At 34.7% G+C, this 22,451-nt stretch overlaps 1 protein-coding gene across 7 annotated transcripts in view; it reads left to right on the forward strand.

The window, feature by feature from the left end:
- CCDC171 (coiled-coil domain containing 171) overlaps positions 1-22,451 on the forward strand; it is a 152,166-nt gene that overhangs the window by 62,317 nt on the left and 67,398 nt on the right. For 6 of the 7 annotated variants that reach the window (XM_064502461.1, XM_064502455.1, XM_064502462.1 and 3 more), the window contains exons 17-21: positions 2,726-3,230; positions 4,004-4,120; positions 8,937-9,163; positions 9,814-9,996; positions 11,979-12,164. In XM_064502461.1, coding sequence (XP_064358531.1) covers positions 2,726-3,230; positions 4,004-4,120; positions 8,937-9,163; positions 9,814-9,996; positions 11,979-12,164 — 1,218 coding nt within the window. The remainder of the gene's footprint in view (positions 1-2,725; positions 3,231-4,003; positions 4,121-8,936; positions 9,164-9,813; positions 9,997-11,978; positions 12,165-22,451) is intronic. The other variant, XM_064502458.1, reaches the window with a different exon arrangement.

A 22,451-nucleotide genomic window follows, 5' to 3' on the forward strand; every position in this document is an offset into this window, starting at 1 on the left:
ATTGTCCTCGGAATTTTAACTATCAGATGTTTGTTTGTTACTTAGACATTTATTAATCTGTCCCCATTTTTTGTGGCATCCACTTAAAATAGTAAGGCTTTTGTTCTGATATGCAAAAAGATGTTGTGAGAAAAAAATCCTGTAAGTACTTTAAAAAATGTTAATTTCAACAGAAAAATAAAAGGTTTGCTAAATAGGAAAGGGAAAAAATCCTCTAGGGAGAAAAAATGACTCATATTGTTTTCTTTTCATTAAGAAGCTTTGCTTTTACAGCAAGACAGGTGAATTAGTTAAAGACTGTGGTTTCTTTCAATTATATCAAGTCAGTGTTGTAACATAAAGCAAAGCAGCTGACATACAGGAAAACCTTTAGAAGTCAAAGTGTCGTTAAATTTCTAGTTTCCAATTCTGTCTTTTTGACAATATAAAGGATAAGGATCAAGTAAGAAACAGGATAGTTTCTGCTTCCTGGGGGAGCATCCATTTTTTGTTAAGTATTTTTGGAGTCCACTAAGCACTGTAACCCGGTGAGGTTGGGTCACACGAAAAGCTCAGAGCTCAAACACCCAAGGAAGTCAGGCTACCAACATTTAGGAAGAAAATTCTATGTTCCTTTCAAAAATTATACTTTGAAGCTTTGAAGAAGACACTAGAAACAATATACAGTAAGAGAAAAACAATTATCAACCATTAGAAGCATGTATTTTTTATTATTTTTTAATTGCTGTAGGCAGAAGGTTATATTATTTTACAGTGAGACTGTCTTGTTTACTTACACATATTACAGTATAACAGTAAGCTTTAAAACATATTTTTTGAAAAGAATAAGCTTTAACCAGCCAGAGCACTTAATGTTACTATTGGTACTCAACAGCCCTATAGGGAGCATATTTCAAGTTTTTTTACCTAAACATTGGCCTTTAACGAGTGATGGCCAGAAACCATAAGCTGTTTTCTAAATTCAGATTACCTTTTTAATTCCTTCCAGCTATGCAATCAAGCTTTGCTTCTGCAAAAATCAAACACTGTAAATAATGTAGTAGCCCCGAAAGTATTATACATGTTCATACTTAATTTTAGAGTAGGTGAGTGACATACAAGGCTCGTAAATTGCATTTTGAAATTAAATCTTTTAGTTACCCGTTCTATGTCTGTGTAGCTAGAGGTATTTAAATACTAATGTTTTACACACATGCAGGTTTTATGTATGGCATTCTCTCAACTTCAATACTGTGAAATTATCTGTAAAGTTAATCTGCTGTTTAATTTTTTTGTCATGAAAAGGAAGGCTTACGAGTTTGTCCTCTTCTTCCAGTTCTGCCTCTTTCCAAAGATTAATTAAATATTTATTTGGCCAAAGACACTCTGCATAAGTGACTAGGGTACATCTCTACAGAAGCATGAGCTCCTGTATTTCCATTGCAGGGACAGCTTATGTATTTTTCCCCTTTGTTTGCTGGATGGACGAGGAGGAAGAACCTGAGTCATCCCCTGTTCCACTTGCTTCTGACAATGATTCTTGGACCTGCAGCAAAGCAGATATATGAGTACATGGCTGCATGGTGCCATTTTACTTCTCCTTTGGCCACTGCCTAAAGGAGTAATTCCTGCTCCATTTTTAACAAAACTGTTTAGGGCTCCAGGAGAGGGAATTGAAGCTTAAGGTAATCCTGTCTTTTTCTTTGTCATACTGACTTTCCATTCCACTCATGTTTACCTACTTGTGTGCATATATTGTAACAGGAGCTTAACCAATTAAAGTGAGCCTGTGTGTTCTTTGTGAAAAGTGCCTACAAACTGTTACTTCCTTACATCACTGGATCCTGTTTAAATCTAGCCTTAAGTGATTTTTCCGAACACAGAGGGACTCTGATGCATCAGGAAGCTAGTCTAGGTTCTCTGAGGTCCTTGCCTCATGTTTAGGTTCCTGGAAAAGAACTGCATATCATCAAAAGGAACCAAGCTGTCTAATCTTAACTCTGGAATTCCTTAGCTTTTTAGTGTCTTCATTTTGCTATTGTAGTTTACTGTTTTAAATCTTCCTCTTTGCCTACTTAGGGCATAGAGAGAAAAAATAAGTTCCGCAAGTTGAAAAATCTGTCATGGCACATGTCAAAATAAAACAAAATATGCGTACTACACTCTTCTCTAGAAAACACAATTCTGTATGAGACCTAATTAATCTGTGAATATATAAGTAGGGGGTTGATTACAAAGTAATTAAGAGATCACCTTTACTTCCCCTTTCCCAGCTGCTGCCAATCTGTCTAGTTCTATCTTCCAGAGTTTTCTTTATTTTTTTTTTTCTCTCACACTAACTTTCCTCTCTGCTTTGAAGAACAATGTTCTTCCTGAAATTGGGGCATATTATTGCTTATTGTTAAGCCAATTCATTTTACTGGTGGACCTTCTGTATTCTATCACAGTACTGCTGGATTAGCTTGAGAAATCTGGTATCCATTTGCGGTTAAGCATTGTGGCAAGTTTTCCTCATATCATTGATTTGACTTCATTTATCTGGTTCTATAATTGTTTGCTATGAGAGTGCTTTGGCAATCATGACTAATAATCTATGGTTCTTGAATTCATTATCATTTCACCTGAATAAAGGAGAATAAATTTTCTGTTAGCTTTTATCTAGCTAAACATGATTTTGTTAGTTTTTAAAATAATATGTTCTAGCTAATATTTCTTCTGTTTTTGTTTATTTTTCCCCCTCCTGCAGAAATACCAAGAAACAGCAGAAAAAAACAAGGAAAGATTTTCTATCCTTGAAAAAAAACGGGAGAAATTGGCCCTTGAAAATGTGCATGTGAAAAATATATTAACACAGATTCAGAAGGAGCATTCGTCTCTCCTGGCAGCTTGTGCGCTAATGGCAGGTGCCCTGTATCCTCTCTATGGCCGATCATGTGCTTTGTCTTCCCAAAGAGATCTTCTCCAGGACCAGGTCAACATTTATGACTTAGTCAATCAGGAAATTAGGACTCTGGTCCATGCTCTGTCTGATGTAGAGGAAAAGAAGCAAGATGAAGCAAAGATAAAGAAAAGAAAATTCAAAAGCCTGATACGTATATTCCGGAAAGGTGTTATTGCAGTTTTGGCAGCCAACAGACTAAAAATCATAGGACAGTCTTGCAGTGCTCTCTTCTCCTGGGTAGATGGCTTCAAAGAAGGCGTTGGAATCCTAGTTTGTGTAGGAGACTCCAAAGGCAAGCATGATCTGTCAAGTAAGCTAATTGGTTGTTTGATAAGTGTTATGTCAAATTACACAGTTGGTGCAGAACGAATAATAATAATTATTAATAGAATGTAAAGACAAATGTAATGACTGAACGTAGACCTAACTGCCTAACCTGTAGTCAGAGATTATATCAGAAGGTCTCCTGAAAGGAAACACTTTTCTTTCAGTTTGAACAGATACGAAGTTACAGCTATACTTGTGGACTCATACTGTTTGATATTCTAGACTTTCACGTTAGGTGTTGCAGAAGTGGGTGCTACCACAACTTCTCTGTGGTTCTTTTCACGTGGTATAACTCTTTGTAATCTCCATACATAACTGACAATCAAGGGTTCTTTTTTGTCAATAAGAATTCTTTTTCTTTCATTAACCTCTTTTAATGTTTATTTCCTACTGAAAGTGCAAAAAGTTACATTGTTATTCAGGTAAAATATTAGTATAGGATTTCTGGGTTTTTTTTGTTGATTATGTAATCCTTACTTCCTTTCCTATTACTATAAAACCAGACCAGCTGATGCACCTACCTAAAAAAGCAAATGTTAACAAAGAACTTTTCTCAAATTAGCAGATGCATTTAATTTTCTATTTTAATAGCTAAAGTTGTCAAAGTATAGCAAATATAGTCTAAAGTGTCCTGAAGGAAGAATAATTTGGGGGCTTATGTACTTATTTTTGATGAATTTCTGAAAGAGCTGAAGATATTCGTGTGCCTTATCTGTATTACTCGGTTTTATTGCTAGCTACGATTCTGTTTCACAGGAAATAAAAAGGAACAAATTCACTGTGTTGAAGCACTCAGCTGGTTTTCTAGTTCTGACCTCCTTGCTGCAATAATCAGTTCTGTGGCTGAATTACAGGATGTTGTTAGCAAAACAGGTAATTTAAAAATATATTCTTGTAGTAGAAGACATAAAAAACAGAGTGTTTATATGACTTCCTGTGTCAGGATCTTATATAAAATATTCTGGATCAAATTTCTGGAGAGCTGTGTTGCTTAAACAGATTTTCTTTTATATTGGTGTTATGATGCTTACACTTAATTTCTGTACATAGAGTCAGGAAAACATAAGGCTAGAGGGTGCTTCTAGAAATCTTTGCAGAGGGTGCATCTGGACATCTTGGTTGTGAGAGAGAAAATATACGTCTACCCCTTGCTTAGATATTTGTCTAACTGGTTCTTAAAAACTTCCAATGAAGTAGCGTTCATAAGCTTCCTAATTCTCTTGTTCCACTGTTAAATTTGAAAAGCATTTTACTGAATTCCAACCTAATCTTTTGTGATTGAGAAAGACTGTACCATTTCTCTCTGTTTGGTCTGTATGTTTCTTTACTGTGAACGCCAAAATTGGCCATATTCACCCTGAAGCTTTACTCCTGCTGATGAAAAAGAAACAATTTCCTACTGTGTTTTCTATGGTTTGAACCTGTTAAGCCATACTCAGTTTGGGGCTGGACACTGTTTTTCTGTCTGTCTTATTGAAAACCTGAAATTCTTCAGCTGCTTTATACTTTTTCACCCTTGTGTAAATAATGTTAAGTTGTCAGAGCCAGCGAGCCAGTCATGCAGCCATGATCTTTTCTGGGGAGGTGTAGTGTCAGTTCTCTATTTGTAGCTGAATGTAGGTATTGTCACTGTGTATTCCAGTGGTTTTTAGCTGCTTTCAGAAAATTTTTAATTCATGCTGGGCTTTCAGGTCACCTTGGAGAATCTGCAGGAACAGAGTCCTGCAAAGGAGATCTGGGCTACTGAAATGTGCCCAGTTCTGCCTTGCCACAGGTGTTCCCCAGTGTTTGCTTTGGTTAAAGGGGAAGAGAAATGAAGAATAGCTGTCTTGGAAGCAAGGATTTCTGTATCCACCAGTTATTTTACTGTGGTTTGTTTGTTGTGGGAGTGTCTGAGTTGGTGCAGATCAGAGGTCTGTCTCACTCAGTGTTCCGTCTCCAGTAGTGCCTGTATCGTTAGCTAACTGGGACAGGGAAATCTTTTTTGTGAATGATCTAAAACTCCTCTTTTGTTCTACCCTGGTTATTCATACTAATCAGATTAATGGCTGGTTATTTCTAATACCACAGAATTGCTGGCTTCTGAAAGACCATAGTGTTTGATAATATTTTTTGTCTGTTTAAAAAACCCGTTCTTTATTTGCCATCTTGTTTTTGAGAGAGGAATAAAGACCTCTCAATTTACACACACTATAGCATTCCTTATTTTATGTCTCTACTGTGTTTCCTGTCTAACTTTAACATCCCTAATCTTCTCCATCCCTCCTCACATGGAAGTTTTACTATATCTATGGAAAATTTTAATACTGGTTTCTTGCAATTTCTTATTTTGATTCCCAGCTGTTAAGTATCTACCTAGTGAAGCACTTCTTTGCAGTAAAGACTGATATAAGATCTCACTTGGTTCCTCTGTGCTGCTGTCATCCTTAATTGTTCTTTATTTCCTGATAATTTCAAAGTCCAAACAATTCTGTGACAGAATAAAGAATATTGAAAGAAAGGAAACATAATTTACATGAATAAAGGGAATTTATAGGACAGAGAGAAGGTGATACAACTCAAGCCTGAACAGTAGGCTAGTTCTAGAAGTCAGCCATTGAATCAAAAGTGTTTTGAATCACAGTTTCAGAAACTCGTTTCTTGGGTCATCTTGCTTTTCAGTAACTTAAATTTGCATCCTTACAAAACAGTGTTTGAACTGTGTTTCAGAATATTTACAGAGAAGATATTGCAAGTGTTCCTATAGACAGCTGAACAAGAACAGCAGTTTCAAAGAGAACCAAAGATAAGCTTTACAACAGTATCGTGGTACTGAAATGACTAGTTTCTGTACTCCAGACCTCATGATATTTTTGCCACATTAAAGTATATGAGACTTCTGATGAACCCAGTTTACTTCAAATTTCTGTACTCTACAGAATTTTGAGGCTCAGAATTAGCAAGGGCCATGCTGATAACGTTAGGGCTGCAATTTGGTGAGTCTTTCATAGTGCCTCTCTAAGTCATTTTCACAGGACCCCAAGATCTAACTGCCCATGTATTACATGGGATTCTGTTGCAGTAAGTCAGAGAAAGTAAAGATCAAGTTTGTTTGAATACAAATATCATCAGCTGCAACATATACAAAGTCTTTGAAGCTTAGCATGAACAGTCTCGTGTAATATACTGAGTTAATTCTTGCTGACTGTTCTATTTCATGAAAAAGAAGCAAACTAGAATTGCTTCTTCATCTGTCACTAAAGTAAGATTTGTCACTTTTCATTGTCTTTTTCTTCATTTGTTTAATGTAAAATTAATTGCTTCTTGTGATATGACTGTATTTGTGTAAGTCATTTTGTATGTTGTTTAATGCTTTTACTGTAATTCCCTGATTGTTTGTGGGCAGATACTTAGAGTGTATATGCTTAAAGTGAATATTCTCTTCTCACTGGTTATAGATACAGTTCCTTGTGGAACTGCATTTTATTCTCATTTAACCTTTTAAAGCAGTCAGTGACTCCCATCAATAGTTTTCTGTTTTACTCCAAACCACTGTTCATTAAAAATTGAACAGAGGTGATTCTTTGCTTTTTTATTTCCCACCCCAAGAAAGTTTCTTAAATTGTGGGGAAATACTAGAAATGCAACTAGACTGATTAACTGGAATCCTTCTTGTGAAGGGAATGATCAATTCAAAATGCCACAACATAATTCCCCAAATTGTTGTCATTAATAATTTATTTTTATTATAGGTAAAGTGGGAGTTCTAGACATAGTAAAGGACCTGCCATGATAGGTACTGCACACACACAAAAGAAAAAGACTATCCTTTTTGGACAGTCTTCTTTTCAGGAAGACTGTCTGCTGTTTAATGAGGTGGTGATGGGAGGAGAAATTGAAGAAATAGCTCATTCGCAGTCTCCTTGCTGTGATATATACAAAAAATCACAGCAAAGGGGAGTTTAAAGAAGATTTTGGTGGAATCTTGCATGGAAGACAGTACAAATGTGCTAGTTTGAAATTTACATTAATTTAACTTAACATTTAAACTAACATTGGCATTGTGATTGGAGAAAAGAGATGGCCTTTGAAAGTAAAAGATAGGTAGAAAAAGGATAAGCCATGATATGAATTAAAATGATGAAAAGTAGTTTATCTTTGCTGTGATAAGTAAGTAAAGGAAAACCAACATAAGGAAAAAAGGACGAGCCTTGTCCAAGTGGAGAAAGCATTAGAGTAGCAGTTTCTTCTGGATATGAGGAGAATAATCTTTTTTGTGTCAAAGAATGTTTGATAACTGAAGTGCAAGATGAAAATGTTGGGCAGGATTTTTAGCTTTAGAGGTGAATAGAAAGAGCCATATCTTAGACCTGGAGAAAGGAAAGATTTACTGCTAGAGTGGGTTGTGGAGAGCATGAACTCAAAAATGACATTTCACCTGAACACAGGAATGATAGGTACACTGATGTTTTGAAACCAAGCTGGAGGATGGCTCTGAAAAAATAAAATTTGACTTTATCCTGTGCTAGTTTTTTTTTTTTTTTTGCTTGCTTAGGGGTAAATTGGGTCTCATCTATATAAACGATACATCCTTTATAATCAGAATCAAAGCTAATCTAAATATAGCAACCATGTTGTTTGCTTTGAACCTTTGGCTTTATCTTTATAACGTGTAAAAAGAAATTTTTTCACTTAAAAAAGACGTGGTGGGGTTTTATTCTGTTTATACTCTTAAGTAAATATTTTAATTCACTACAGCAACAGGAGATCTGCTGTACACCGAATGTAAATAAGCTCTTCCATGCTTGTCATCTTACACTGATAGTATCATAAGACAAGTAATGACAGATTAAGACCTGCCTAGCAGAGGGAAAACTAAATTACAAGACTTTTATTAAGGCATAAATAAACCTATTAACTGTTATCTGGAATACCAATTAGTGGAAGGAGCACTGACAATTTTATTTATCAACATTAAACACAATTATTAATTACAGACCTGACGAATCTAGCAGTAAGCAGGACATGTTGGGTGTGCTGGGGCCTTAAGTCCATTATATGAGAAGGATGATTACCAAAATCCTGTGGGGAAATAAGTAATTGTAGCTGTAAAATTTTAATTGCCTTGGAATAAGGTAAATTATATTCTCTTGTCTCAGAATATAAATAGTATGGCATTAAGGTACCAAGCCTCGCTAGTTTTGAACAGCAAGTGATTTAGTCATCTATTGGAGAGGGCAGAAAATCCTCAGAAATTTGCATTGTAAATATTACAATAAAGTGATTTACCTTGTGTGGTTACATGTGATATCTATCACCTGGCTTGTGTTTAGCTTGCATCAGAGTTGTGAATGTTTTGGGAATCACAAAGTTAGAACATCCAAGAAGGACTTAAGGAGAAGGACTTAATGAATAGTCTGGGAAGAGAATATAAAAACAACTGGAAAGTTATTCTTTGACAACTGAATCCAGTTCTTTAGAATCCTTCTTACCCTTCCCATCCAAAGGTTGATAGAAGTAGTTTGTTCATTCCTGAAGACAGAATGTGTCCTGGATTCTCTGAGGAAGTCCACTCCTAGCTTAATAGAAATTGCCTACACAGCATGTTTGGAGAGACATTACTTGTTGTTGCTTCCCCCTCTGCCAGTCCCCCCCAGATGAGAGTAATAATCTACTTAATGTTTCTTTCTTGTGTTGTTATTTTTTAAAGATCCAAATTCCTGGCTTTCTGGACATTTGCTTGTAAGTGCAGCCAGAAACTCGTTTTCAAAACTTATGGAGAAGCTTAATGTAATAATGGAGACTGTTCCACTAGACAGCAGCAGGAGCATTACTTATGTGGAGAAGGACTCTTTGGTACAGAGGCTGGCTCGTGGACTTCATAAAATAAATGTGCAGGCCCTAAAAGCTGGATTATGTGACAGACTACCCATTATGGTATGCATATTTATAGTGCTACTTCATGGAAGCAGTAGGTTGACAGTACAAATATTATGCTAGAGCTCTCTTGATAGTACCATTAATTTTATTTCAGATGCTGTATGAGTCAATTACACTGAAGTCCTATATAGAAAATCATAACTTGATTTACAACACCTCAGAAGCAGTAGGCCCTGAAGAGATCTTATCTTTTACTGTTATAGTAAAGAAGTTTAAGAAAAGAGAATTTATATATTCCAAGAATTACATTTTAAGTTCTATCAAAATTGTGTGTGTTTTATAAGAACAGACTTGTTATTCTCTTTAACTAAAATGTTAAGGTTGTTTGCCTTTCTCCTGCTTTTCTTCTGGCTTTCAGTGAAGATTCCGCACCCTCCCTCAGTGACAGAAACGAAAAGATAAACTTTTTTTCTCTCAGTGTATCTCTTTTATCATGTAGCTTGCTTGGATACTTCCTTGAGAACAAATTTTTCAGTAACCCTCAATAGTAGATGAAGCTGGTTCATGTTTGTGCATTTGTGTGTGTATTTGAGATAGTGAGGGCAAATGACAGCTTTGTCTCATTTGCTTGGGTATTAAATGTGATTGATTTTATTGCTAAAATAGCACATTTTATAGCACATAAAATTGTTTCCGTTTACTAACAGAAAAGCATAGCATCTTTGCAGAAGCAAATATTTGAATTTACACAAAGGCTTCATACAGCAGAGGTGGAACGCCGTTCACTGCGCTTAGAACTTGCAGAATTCAAACGGAATTTGAATGAGATGAAAAAAGAAGCTGACAAAGCCCAGAGCCTGCAAGAGCAATTAAATATGTTTAAGCAATCTGTAAGTATATTTGATTTAGAAAAGACTGCTTACGGGAGAGACCTTTTTACACATATTTTGATTTGTGTTCTGTAGAAAAACAAGTATAAAACCAATCTACTATTAACAGAATTTTCCAGAAAACTTGCCTTGTAAATGTCACTGAACTATAAGCCAGATGTATTTAAAATAGTCTTCTTTCCACAGGTGTTTCTCTTTGATTTGCGCGGTGAGATATTCTGTGTAAATTACATGTTTGGTCTTCAGTAACCCAGGTTTACTTCCATATGTTGAAAACGTTGGTGTGATTTACTTACCAGCAGAGGGTTTATAGATGTTACTTCAAAAGAGAAAAGTCAGCTAAAATGCGGAGATTTAATAAATATGTTCGTGACAAGCTCATAAAGCATAAATGCAATATTTGAACCCTGCACTGATATTCCAGAATATTATGATAAGTCTTTTACTGTAGCTTTCAGTTTACTTGTAGGAGGGAATTTATGGAAAAAAAATCTCCATTCTACAGTCTTAATAGCCTATATGCACCAAGTCCCTCTTACCCTTTGCTAGAGCTAAAGGGTTTACTTCAGCACTATGGGTGCAGTAACCTATAAATAGCACCATCTGGCAGGTGTGAAAAGAGACTAGAAAAAGGTTGCTTAACCACTTAAAGCCACAACATAGCAGATGATGGACGCAGTGCTTGAGGGATTTATCCTCACTGCTCTATGGCTGGAGTTCTCAGTATGCAAACGTGTCATTCTGCCAGATTGTCAGTTTGTTCTCCATCATGTGCCTTCAGTCCTTATAGCAGGGGAGCAACCTGTCCTTTTTTAGGATGCTGGAGACACATTGAGCACCTTTCCTCCTATACATTCTTCCTATATATTTTCTATAGGTTGCATTCAGAATTGGTCACATCTAAGCAATCTGAGAAAGTGGATGGATAAATACTCCTATCTGTCCTTTACAGATGCCCCAGTATATCTGAAATAGCCTAGCCCAGAATGAGCAGTATTTTCCATAGTTGTGCCCTAAGTTGATCCTGAGAGCTATCATTGTGACCCCATCAAAACACTTGCAAACCCAGAATATTTAGGAGATAATTTCGTATCTCTTTATACATGGTATTAAAACATATATATTCTTTTGAAAATGTGGTGCTCTTAAGAGAAAGGAGGATAAAGAAAAGAGAGGCTGAACAGAACAAATGTAGTATGTGTCGATGATACGGTCATTTCAATGAAATAAGGATATTGGCAAGGCTTTTAGGTAGAGATCATGTTCTTATTCCAACTATGTTGGCCAGATAAGGCAAGTTTTCAGGCGTGCACATTTTATAATATTTTAAATAGAAACTTCAGAGCTAAATGTAACTTTAGAACAATTAAATGAACTATGAACTAAACTAATTGCTTTTTATCCACTATTTTTTCTGTGTATTCATTCCTGGTATATGTAAACTATTTTGCATTCTCTTCTATCAACTGCCATTCTGAAGCTGAGTAAGTGTTTATATCCTCTATTCAGCAGATGAAAACATAGTCAGTACTCTATAGTTTTGCTTTTTCGAATCAAAAGCATGTCCATTATCCTTCTTGTTCCTAGCTGGTAGAATGACTCTTTAACTCATATGAACAAGTGTATCTAGTTGTCTTCAGTTTTGTTCTTAAGATGTTTCATTCCCTTACAGTCCTGGACATGAATATTTCTTTCTGCGTTAGTAATGATTCTTTACAACCTGCAATGTTAGGTTTGGGTAGAACAATTAATACATACTGTTTACAGTATACACTGAATACTTCCTTGAAAAAATACAGTGAATAAAATCATCTGCCATTCAGTATTTAGTGGCTTGTCTTCGTGTTTAAAAAATTGAATACTCGTCTTGAGCATGCTTTTGTACTAGAATGTTGTATGTTATTAAGTGGAATTCTAAAGGTCAAACATATAAACAGATAATGACAGTTAAACAATCAAACACAGTTTTTTTCTTTTATCAGAAATTGATCACCAACGAGAGGTTTGAAAGTGCATGTGAAGAATTAAATCATGCCTTACATCGGGAGCATCAGGCACAAATGCTTCTGAATGAACAGGCTCAACAGCTACAGGAATTAAATAATAAACTAGAATTGCACTCCAGTGAAGAAGCAGACAAAAACCGAATCTTAAGTGAAACTGTAAAGGTAAGATGATTATCCTTCTGCAGTAGATTCCAGGAATTTACCTGTTGGTGAATGGGCGAAATCTCACATTTCTTGTGCAAATAATACTGTAAGAGTAGATGAATGTGTACTACATCCACTGGGATTTTAAGGTAGTAAGAACACACTTTGAAGATGAAACTTTAAGATATAATTTACTTTTTTGGATATTGGGCGTGGTCTGTGTACACTGGTGTCTGTAATCTGTGAAATGTTTACACGTACGTAAGAGAGACAGTCTTTAGCTATCATGAGGTATTTGCAAACCAAAGGAAAAATGAAGGAAGAAATACAGAAATATCAGTTTTTTGATAGAGATCATTAGAATATTTTTAAATCTGAATTAGCTGTTTCCTGAATATAATCTTAGTTTAGAGAATACATTTGCCGCAGTTAAGAATGTGCTGGATGAATAGAAAAAGATCTCCTTCTTAAGATCAATTTAGGCTTTTTCACAGACATGATGAATAATGAGGAAAAAGAATCTCTTATCAAGACCTTTAACACTGATATCAAGGAAGATTAATTGCAGCAAAGAGAGTCTGAAGTGGTATACATTTGAGAAAGCTGAAAGAATAACATAGATTTATTAATATAAAAAGATTTTTTTAGTAGTATTACCATTTACTAAAAATGATATACCTCATTAAGGGTAAAAGATCTTGATGTTTCCAGTTTACATGTTGCTTTTTGTGGTCTTTCTCTCTCTCTATCCCCCAACCGCAGACATTACATTTTGATATAAGAATTGGTTAAACTTATCTAATGTTTAAGTAAGTGTTTTGCTTGTTAATGCTACCGCATTTTTGTTTCAGATTTAACTAGAGTATATATGAGGCATTAGGCTTGTGCTTAGTTTCTTTAAGAAATACTTGACTCCAAGGATATTAGGGTTGTAAAGAAGAGAAGGAGTAGGAGGCAAGTGTTATTATTTGAAATCTTCATTAGAGTCAGCTTTTTATATGTTGCCACATTTCACCATATGATACTTTATATATAAACGTTTCTTTGCATTTGTTCAATGGCAATCAAACAAGAAATAAACTGTTAACTTTGAGAATATAGGATGAGGTTTTAAAGAAATACATTACATGGGTTACAGGTTACTGCATTAGATTTCATAGCTTGTAAGTTTTATTAATTAAAGTCTTGACACAAGTTTTTGAGAATGTGAGAGTCCAAAAACATGCCTTATTTTTGCAGTCCCTCTAGCAGTTTTTGCTTGTTGGAACACCGTGATTTAGTGTAAAGCACTTGCTTGAGTCAGCTCACTGAACCCTGTAAAGATACAATGTGATGTAGTAATCTAGCTGCTGTGGTAGATTGAAATCTAAAAAAGTGGACAAAATAATCCTTAAAGTTGTTACTTACTTTTACCACTTGCAGATACACTGACTTGATTTTTCTAAATATATTACTCCGTAGTTCTCATGGAGCAGTTTTCAACCAAATGGAAATTGTAGGCTTGTTGTCACGTAATTGTCCTATGGTAACTGCAGCAATTCAAGCTAGTAGTAACTTCCATTTAAGGGTAAGAAGGTTGACTGGTGTCTCTTTAATTCCTTTGTGATGTTTACTACCAGGGTTAGCATAAAATCACATACAGTTGTAAAAGTCTATGTCGGTGACTATATCAAGGAAGGAACAAAGATCAGTTGTGGTAGCACAGCAACACGTGTTCATGATCTGGTGCTCCTTGATCTTTATAACAAGGATATATGATTTTATAATTCATAATTCCTAAATCATCTCCCCTCAGTTTTTCCTCACTGCTTTTTACAGTGTCTGTGTAAAACCACCCAATAAAGAGTTTGAAAAGTGTGCTGAACACAAACTTCCTAAATCCAAACTGTAGTCTGACACAAACTACTTAGATACCAAGGGGTAGAAGAAAGTTTTTTATTTTGAGCTCTACCGCATCGCATGTTTTCTAAAGTTTAATAAAAAGTCTTTGTCATAAGCTTTTTTTCAGTTTACTAGAATCCCACTTTATTCGTGGCTTGTGTGATAGACAGAAGTGGTCTGTGCTTTGCCCTGATGTTTTTTAACTGCCAGACGCTTCTTCTTGAGTAATCCTTTTTTTGTGATTTAAAATAATTTTTTGTAGCTGTTATTTTGCAGTACAGTAAAACAATCTCATCTTCACCTAGACCTTTTTAAGACATAGTGTTCTTACAGTTTGATAAGCCTGTAGAGTCTTAAATAGCACATAAGCAGGGAGAAAAGGGGTGTTACACAGAAGAAATGTATTTCATCTCAAATTACAAAATAGCATCAGTCTAGACTAAACATATTTACCACACTGGAGAATATGGGGGCGTAAAAGTGATATTTCAGATGAATATCAAACTGATCAAGGGGTTAAAGCTAAATAAAGAACTTGCCTTGAAGTCTTCATTCATAGTTTCTGAACAGGGAAGAAGGGGAAAAATAGAAGAAAAATATTAGACATTTTTACTTTTGATAACTTATTTTGAAACTTATCCATACTTTTATAGTAATCAGTAAGGAGATATCTTGGTATTCACATACTTTCATAAAGTAGGTTTATTAAAGGAGTAATGCTTAATTTCTTAGCTTTATCGGTTCAGATTTTAATCCCATTTATTTTTATCTTCTTAATGGCATATACTATAGAGACACCCAAGGTAGCCAATTACATTCCAAGGTCAGCTAGAACTGAGCAACCCTTCTACACCACTTTTTTTTATTAGATAAGTTGCTAACTCTGATTCCCTTGTCTTTGTAGAGAGATTTTTACCCACATGCTAGACAGGCATCCATTGCAGATATAATTTTTACTCTTAATACAAGCATGTCTTAATTCCAGTAAAATTCTTTTCTTCCTGCTGGCAGGTGCTATGTATATTTAGTTCCTTTTAGGAATGTTTGTTAGTACATGTAATAAAAACAATGTCTTTTTAAGCATTAATCTCATGGGAAAGTGTCTTATAAATTATTAACAACTCTATGTGCATTTCAGGTTTCAAGTGCAATATATGTTAAATTATGTGACTTGCTACAGATATGCCTCAAAATAGTCTTAAATACATTTTTTAGAGAAGACACCCTGACTAGATTCTGTTCTTATGTACTCTTCACTAAGCTTTACTCTGCTGAGGTTAGTGAAGCTGCCATTGATTTATGACAGCCTAAGTGAGAAAAGAACCTTATCCAAGTGCTTTGATAGCACCCACAAAAAACATTTTCTTCTGATGGAAAGGTTTGGAGGATTTGTTTTCACTACGATTTTTTTAAATTATTATAAATTATATACATACTTTCTGTTTAGAAAGTATGGAAAACTTTGCTAACCAATCACATCCAGCTAAATTAGATTTTGTTGAAGGGTGGGACTGTTTTGTCAGTTTTGTTAGAAGTAGGTATTTTTCCTGAGCAGGCTTTCTGGTGTGGTGAAAGTGGTGCAGAATTTGCTGCTTATTGTTCCTTTTCCTCTTCAGACATTTATAGCTACATATTTTCCCTGGAGAATCATTTCAATTATTTATACAATTCCTTTTATTTGCACACACTTTGCAAGTCAGTTTTATAGTTAGCAGTTTCTGCAAATGATTTCAGTGTTATAACTTACAGAAAGGTTAAATGGTTTCACTTACATGAGGAAGAGCAAGTGATTTTTATGCTCCCCAAATAGAACTGCAAGAATAAATAGAATAGATTACAGTCACTATAAAAACAAGTTAATAGGTTTGGATATTTTTTTAATTCTCTGAGATCTTGAGTTGGAAAGGCTGTCAAGATTTGGATGCCCTTTGGGATACTGTTGATTCACAGAAACTTATTTGTCACTTTGGCAAGAAAAGGTATTTCTCTGCATTGTCCTATTAACTTAAAGGCTGCTCTTTAAAGAAAGTAATATGGTTGAACTTATTAGCATATAACTTAGTAGAAATTTTTATTAATCAAGTTTAGCACGTTAAAGACAAGCTCCCTTCTGAATTAGTCTAAAATTCATAATTTATTAATGTTTTAGTTTTTCCAGAGTTTCCATACTCTGTATGTTCTGAACACCTAAATAATTTGTAGAGTTGCTAAGAATTAAATATAAACTGGTATTGCCATCTGCCCTATTCTCAGTTGAAAGTGATTATGTGTTTTCTTATCACAAAGGATTACAGGTTAGACAGCTTTGTCCTGTATTTCTGTTTGTGTTGCACTGTTTATCTGCAAAATAATGGAATATGCTCACTTCCTTCTGTAAATGTAACTTCCAGTAATGATAACTTCTTAGATAGACAGTCTTCAAAAGGTTCAGCCAACTGAAGACTTGCTCTGGAGCTGGCCCTTTGCACTTTGTTTAAAGGTTGTACTGTATTTTGCAGGGAATTTAGGCATATGGGAAGAGATAGCCTTCCCAGGCATCTCCCCAACAGCTGCTTTCTTAATATAGCAGGAAGGTCAAATTTGGAGAATCCTGTTATGGACAGGAGCTTTGAAATACAGAGCTTCCTTCTTCATTTCTTTTCTGTGAATAAGACTGCGCTATAGCTCTATCTCCACTTCAGCTATCTAAACTTAAAGTTCTCCTTTAATGTCTCTTTTCTATGGTCTGCCCATAAAAGTTTCTGTGTTTGTTTTATTGTCACACTAATACTTTTTAAAATCACAAACTTGTATATTACCATTATTTATCACCAAGAAACATTTTGTGCAACTCTGTCTCACATTTTGAAAGCAGCTTTTTATGTTCTGTTGCTCTGCTCTCCTTGCTTCGCTTCTCTGGTTAGCCTCTAACATTGAGGATCTAAGGCTTGCTGTGTTTTTTTTTCCACTTTAGGGATCACCTCATTAAGAAAATTGATCCCCTGCATTCCCTCACTGAACTTACTTTCTAGTAAGATTGTTAGGTCTGTGTATTTCTTTTGCTCTGTGCCTGGAACATTCATCAGTATCAGTGGGAGTTGCCTGGAGGGACTGAGGTCAGTATATGGCCTTTAGAAAAGTATTGAATTTGCACCATAGTCATCAATGAAGAATTCTTCCTACTAGTAATTAAGTTGTTAAAGGCCTGTGTTAAGACCTCTTTTCTGAGGTAGCCTTTCTGGAAAATACATAAGCAATAAGCAAAATAAGAGAATAAGAGAAAAAATAAATTTATAATTTTGGTTATAGTGTGTATATTTGCTTTATTGTAAAGTTCAGTACACTGATTCAAAGTTACCTAGTAAGAATTGCATAAGCACAGTTCAATTAGAATCTCTTATTTCACAATATGGACATTACCATTTTGTTATGCTGTTTAATTCTTTTGCAGTTGCTCTCTTGTCCAGGTTTGCAAGTTGAATGTGTCAGTAATAATTTGTTGTAATTTGAGCACTGGTAAGATTTTACACTGGAATTTGAAAACTTACACTAAGTAAACATTTTTGTTCTTTTTTAAATTTTCTTACTACAGAATTTTACTACTAAATATCTTATTAAGATTAAGAATGTTGCTCAGTATTATCCAGCCTGATTTTCTTCAGCAAATATATATTAAACTGGCTTTATATAGTAAAAAAATAATAAAATAATGTCCAAAATTCCATCTACTTTACAATGAGAAAAGAATGAATAGAATTGTCAGTTTATTACTTTTGCAGTCAATCTAACCAGGTGTAAACATTATAAAGACAGCCTTTTCAATTCTACATTAAAAAAGTCATATTTTGTTTTTAATGTGTCAGATAGTTTAAGATAACTGGGGCAGATGCTCTCACTATGTTAAAACAATTTGAGTGTAATTTGGGCTGTGAAAGGCAGCACTGTAGAATAAGTCATGATTATATAATATCACTGGAGTTAATCTTTGAGAGCTAATTATAAGTACTTGATTTTCAACTAGGCATAGATATTCCCTTCTAAGAAAATTATGGAATTGCTTTGGTCATGCTAGTCTCATTTGATGAAATATCTTAATTTCAAGAGTCACTTTAGTGCTTGTGCACTCAAATACCCTTGTAGTAGTTTGCAGAGGAAGGCTGGTAACTAAGACAGGTAGAAGTCTGTCTAGGAATGTTGCAACATATGTGGAAACAAGAATTGCAAGTAACAATAGTTTGGACTGAATTTATATCTGAATAGATGGTTTAGATCTTGGGGGGGGGTGGTTTAATACTGTATATTAATGGCTAGCACATGGTGAGATCTAGAATGCTTCCTTTACATCTTTATAGTATAGTAATATTGCCTGCTTAGGAGACTGCTTGTTATCTTGGAGTCTCTTTGCCGCACTGTGTGGTTAAAAAAAAATCTGACATTCTGTCATAGATTAATTTAAAAAAGAAAAAAAAAGCTTTAATGAAGTAATTGAAAAAGCAGAATATTTTTATGGTCTTTTAAAAATAACTTTTGATGCTCTCTGGGTGTTCCATTTGTAGGAACTTTTTTACTCCCTTTAGAGGGGCAAAAAAAGAAAAGGAACAGGATCTGGATCTAAAAGCTTAATAGTATTATTGCTGCTTTGTAATTATACTAATAAACACCTCCATCCATGTCCTTGGAATTTATAGTGCAGTCAGAAAGATTTATTGACATGTAATTTGGAAGAAAAATGAGATTATTGCATAATTACAGTATGTCATTATTAAGCAAATGTACTTGCATACCATTTATTCCTGTTGTTTTAAGACCTTCAAGTATCTTTCCGTTTTCATTCAAGAATACAGAAAGGCTTTTTGGTAAATCCAGATTCTTGGGAGATCTTTGTTATACTATTGAGTCAACTACAAAGTAACCATCTTACCTTGAGATGCATAGGGGGGATCAATAGATCTTTAAAACTGCATGTGATTTTTTTAAAATGTTCTAAACTCTATTTTTCCTAGCAGTTTGGCTATCAATATGTAGGACTTTCTGATATACAGGTTCTTGATATATAAGCCCTTTGTATGTAGATTTGCTTCTTGCTGCCATTTATCTAGGATATCCCTAGCATCCTTTTATTTTTCACCTTGGTCAGGTTTTCCCATGATCTCCCTTTCTGTTCCTGTGAAGTTAAGTCTATAAAGACCTTTTTATCTTCTTGTTGTGAAACCGTAACCAACTCTCAGACAACTGTGTGAATGCAACTAAGTACATATCTCAGCGGCACAAGGAAAGAGATGCATTCCTTCACAATTCCGCCCCCTTTCTCAACTACATACAGTGACAGCAGCTATGCCCAACTTTTTTCTAATTTTGTTTTTGAATTTCTGTTTGATTCAGCTATTTTCATTAGGTGTTAGATGATTTTCAAGGGCAAGCTTTTTCCAAAATTCATACCACATTCAGCTTCCCAATTCTATAGCTGTTATCTTCTTTTTGTCATGATAAAATATGGAAGCTCTTTGAGTGTGCAGCAGAATAACAAATTCAAAAGACAAATGAGATTTTTATTATTGCTTAATGAAGAGACCTTTACAATATGTATTTATGATAAACCTGTGTAAGTTCTTGAAGAGTGCCATGTGAATCTTTATACCGTCTCAAGAAGGACTTTTTCCAAGTTTTTGACAGTTTCCAACTAAAGTAAACCTACCTTAATCTGTTTTTTTGTCTGCAAACTGTGAGGTAAGTAATCAAGTGATCTAAAAAATGGTAAATTTAAGATTCTCAAATTCTAATGTAAGTTTCAAGATTTTTTTTATAAATGGTAGTTCACTGCCATACAATAAGAAAACTTCTCAGCTATGAGGATGAGGAAGTTAGTTTTTTATTCTCAAAAAGTTAATAATAATTCACTAAAATAATTGAGTTTTTTTAGTATCACCCAACATGTGAAATGTTTATTACTATTTATTATATAGGTGAGTAAAGCAGGTAATATTCCAAGTTTTATGACATCATGGGACCATTTTATCTCATCCTATACATACCAAAAACAAACAAAAAAAAAGGATAGCAATTCAACTTCATAGTTGCAGTGATTCATTGTTGTCAATGATTTTAACTTACTTGCTTCAGGATGTGTGTGTGTGATGCTCAGAAAATGTATTCCTCTTAAGGACTGTGCTCTCTGTTGACACTTAATGTACCACAAAGCATGTCCACAGGAGAGGGAGACAGCCAGTATGCCTTTATAACCCTTTGAGCTCCATATTGAATGTTGGGATGTAATATATCTTTGATGCTTTTCCGACAGAATTATATAGAAGTTTCCTTTTATATTAATGTGTGTGTTCCTTCTGCTGTGAAGATTCTACTGTCCAGCCTTTAATAAAGGAGGGATGGTAGTGACCTGCATAAAAACAAAGGTAGAGACCTTTTAGTATGAAATGACATATTTATCAATTCTTTCTTACTTTAATGAGGTTTAAAGAGCAAAAGGAATAAAGAGAATTGTGTATGCATGTTTTCTCCATGCAGATACTTCATGCAGTAGAATGTGGTAGGCATAATTTTAAAATAAAATATGCATACACTAAACAGCATTTGGGGCTGTCTGTGGTAACATGTGTACCTGAATAAAAATGTGCAGTTTGGTCAGAACTGTTCTACTGAAAGAGAACTCAATGTGTGAATATAACCTAAATAAACTGGTAAATCTGTCTAAGCTGACTTTAGTATTAGTGCCTTAAAAAAAAAAAAAAAAAAATCTCAACTTCTTTATTAAAGAAAATGGAAAACTGTTGCTGAAGCAAGATCAGAACTTGAGCTGGTATGTATTGACGTACTTGGCACTATCTGTAACTGCTTAATGTGATGGCCCATGCTAAAGTGCTGTTGTCTAGTAGAATTGTGTAGCAGCCTTATTCAAGAAACTGCTGCAAAGTGAACTGTAGCAATAAAATAACTTAACTGGGACTATCAGTATATTGAAGTCATGGAACATATATATTCCTATTCAGAATTCAATCTTAATATCTATGTAACCAATTTACTGAAACTGTTGTCAAAACTTTTTAGGATTCCCATTTTTGATTTGAAGTAAAGACTGACATACCTGGTATGCTGTAATACTTGTTTCTTAGTTTTTAGTTAGGAAGCAGAATGCTGTATAGTTTAATCAGTCCCTGATGCCCTTTAAGTCTGTGACCTGATTCTCACTGACTTTGGATGGTATGTCCTTTTAAATAGGTGACAATGGCAATAAAATTGTGATTATTTAATTTGTAGGTAATATTTCTGCGTCACTGATAGTCGTTTTTGTTGCTGTTGTTTCTCCTTGTTCCTGAATTATTTGAACTAGCTGTTGTGATAAAGAAATATCCCAGCCAGATTCAGTGATACAGGTCCAATGGAAGAGCAGTTTTGGAAAGCTTCATATAATTTGTTCTGGGGCATAGAAATGTCACTAATAATGCAAGATTATTAAGACCAGGAGGATTTGATTGGTGACAGATGGTTTGAGCCCATTTCACCTATGGTGAAATGTGAGAAACTGAAGCAATATATTGTGTCACCATAGATATCCAATTAAATATTTATGTGTATGTACATAGTAGCTCATGTAAACTGTAATAAAGACAAGGGATAAGGTCTGTTTGTATTTTTATCTTGTATGCTGTGTGGTAATATGCACAATTAAATAATGAATAGCACAATTAAGGAACAGCATTGTGGATGTTTACATCTAGTGAGAACAGTGTTATAGAACAGCATGAAGGGCTTTCCCTGTAAAATTAGTTGCCTCACTTGCATATAGGGATGCAAGAGAGTAATGAAAAGACCTCTTTTACAGCATAAAGTATAAAACATCTTTTTCAAATCTTGAACTGTAACAACTTTAAGGTTGGGGCTCTGTCAGGGTAAAAAGTGTAACAATGGAAAAAAACAGGATTCTGTCTTTTCTGTGGCACTTAAATAACCAATTTAAGGGCATGACACTTCCAAAGCACAGAAAAGCTGCTGCTTATGCAGGGCTGGATCTTGTTTAGCCTGTGTCTCTAGAGCGTGGGGTTTTACGCTGGGACGGGAATTTACTTTTCTAAGGAGAAAGAAGAAACATCCTTTCTTTTGTTTTTTCTTTTTATCATTTGAAGTTGTCGAGGTTTCTGGAATGTTTAAAAAAAATTGTAGAAGGGAATTAGTAGCAAGAGGGCAGGTAGTATGTCAGAGGTGAATGAGAAATGAATGACTCCGTAGACATGCCATGAAGCATATGATTCCAGCAATTTATGCTCACTTAACATGACTTTTTTTTTTTTTTGAACACATAAAACCCACACTCCTAGAGCCTAAAATTTTCTACATCTGTTTTTGATTATGTTGCACTGAGATAGTAGAATCCTTCTCTGCAAGTGGTTTTTCTAGAGCTTTCCAGTAGTAATAATATAATTCACTTAACTC

The sequence above is a fragment of the Dromaius novaehollandiae genome, chromosome Z (assembly GCF_036370855.1).
Source record: "Dromaius novaehollandiae isolate bDroNov1 chromosome Z, bDroNov1.hap1, whole genome shotgun sequence".
Classification (NCBI taxonomy): Eukaryota; Metazoa; Chordata; class Aves; order Casuariiformes; family Dromaiidae; genus Dromaius; species Dromaius novaehollandiae.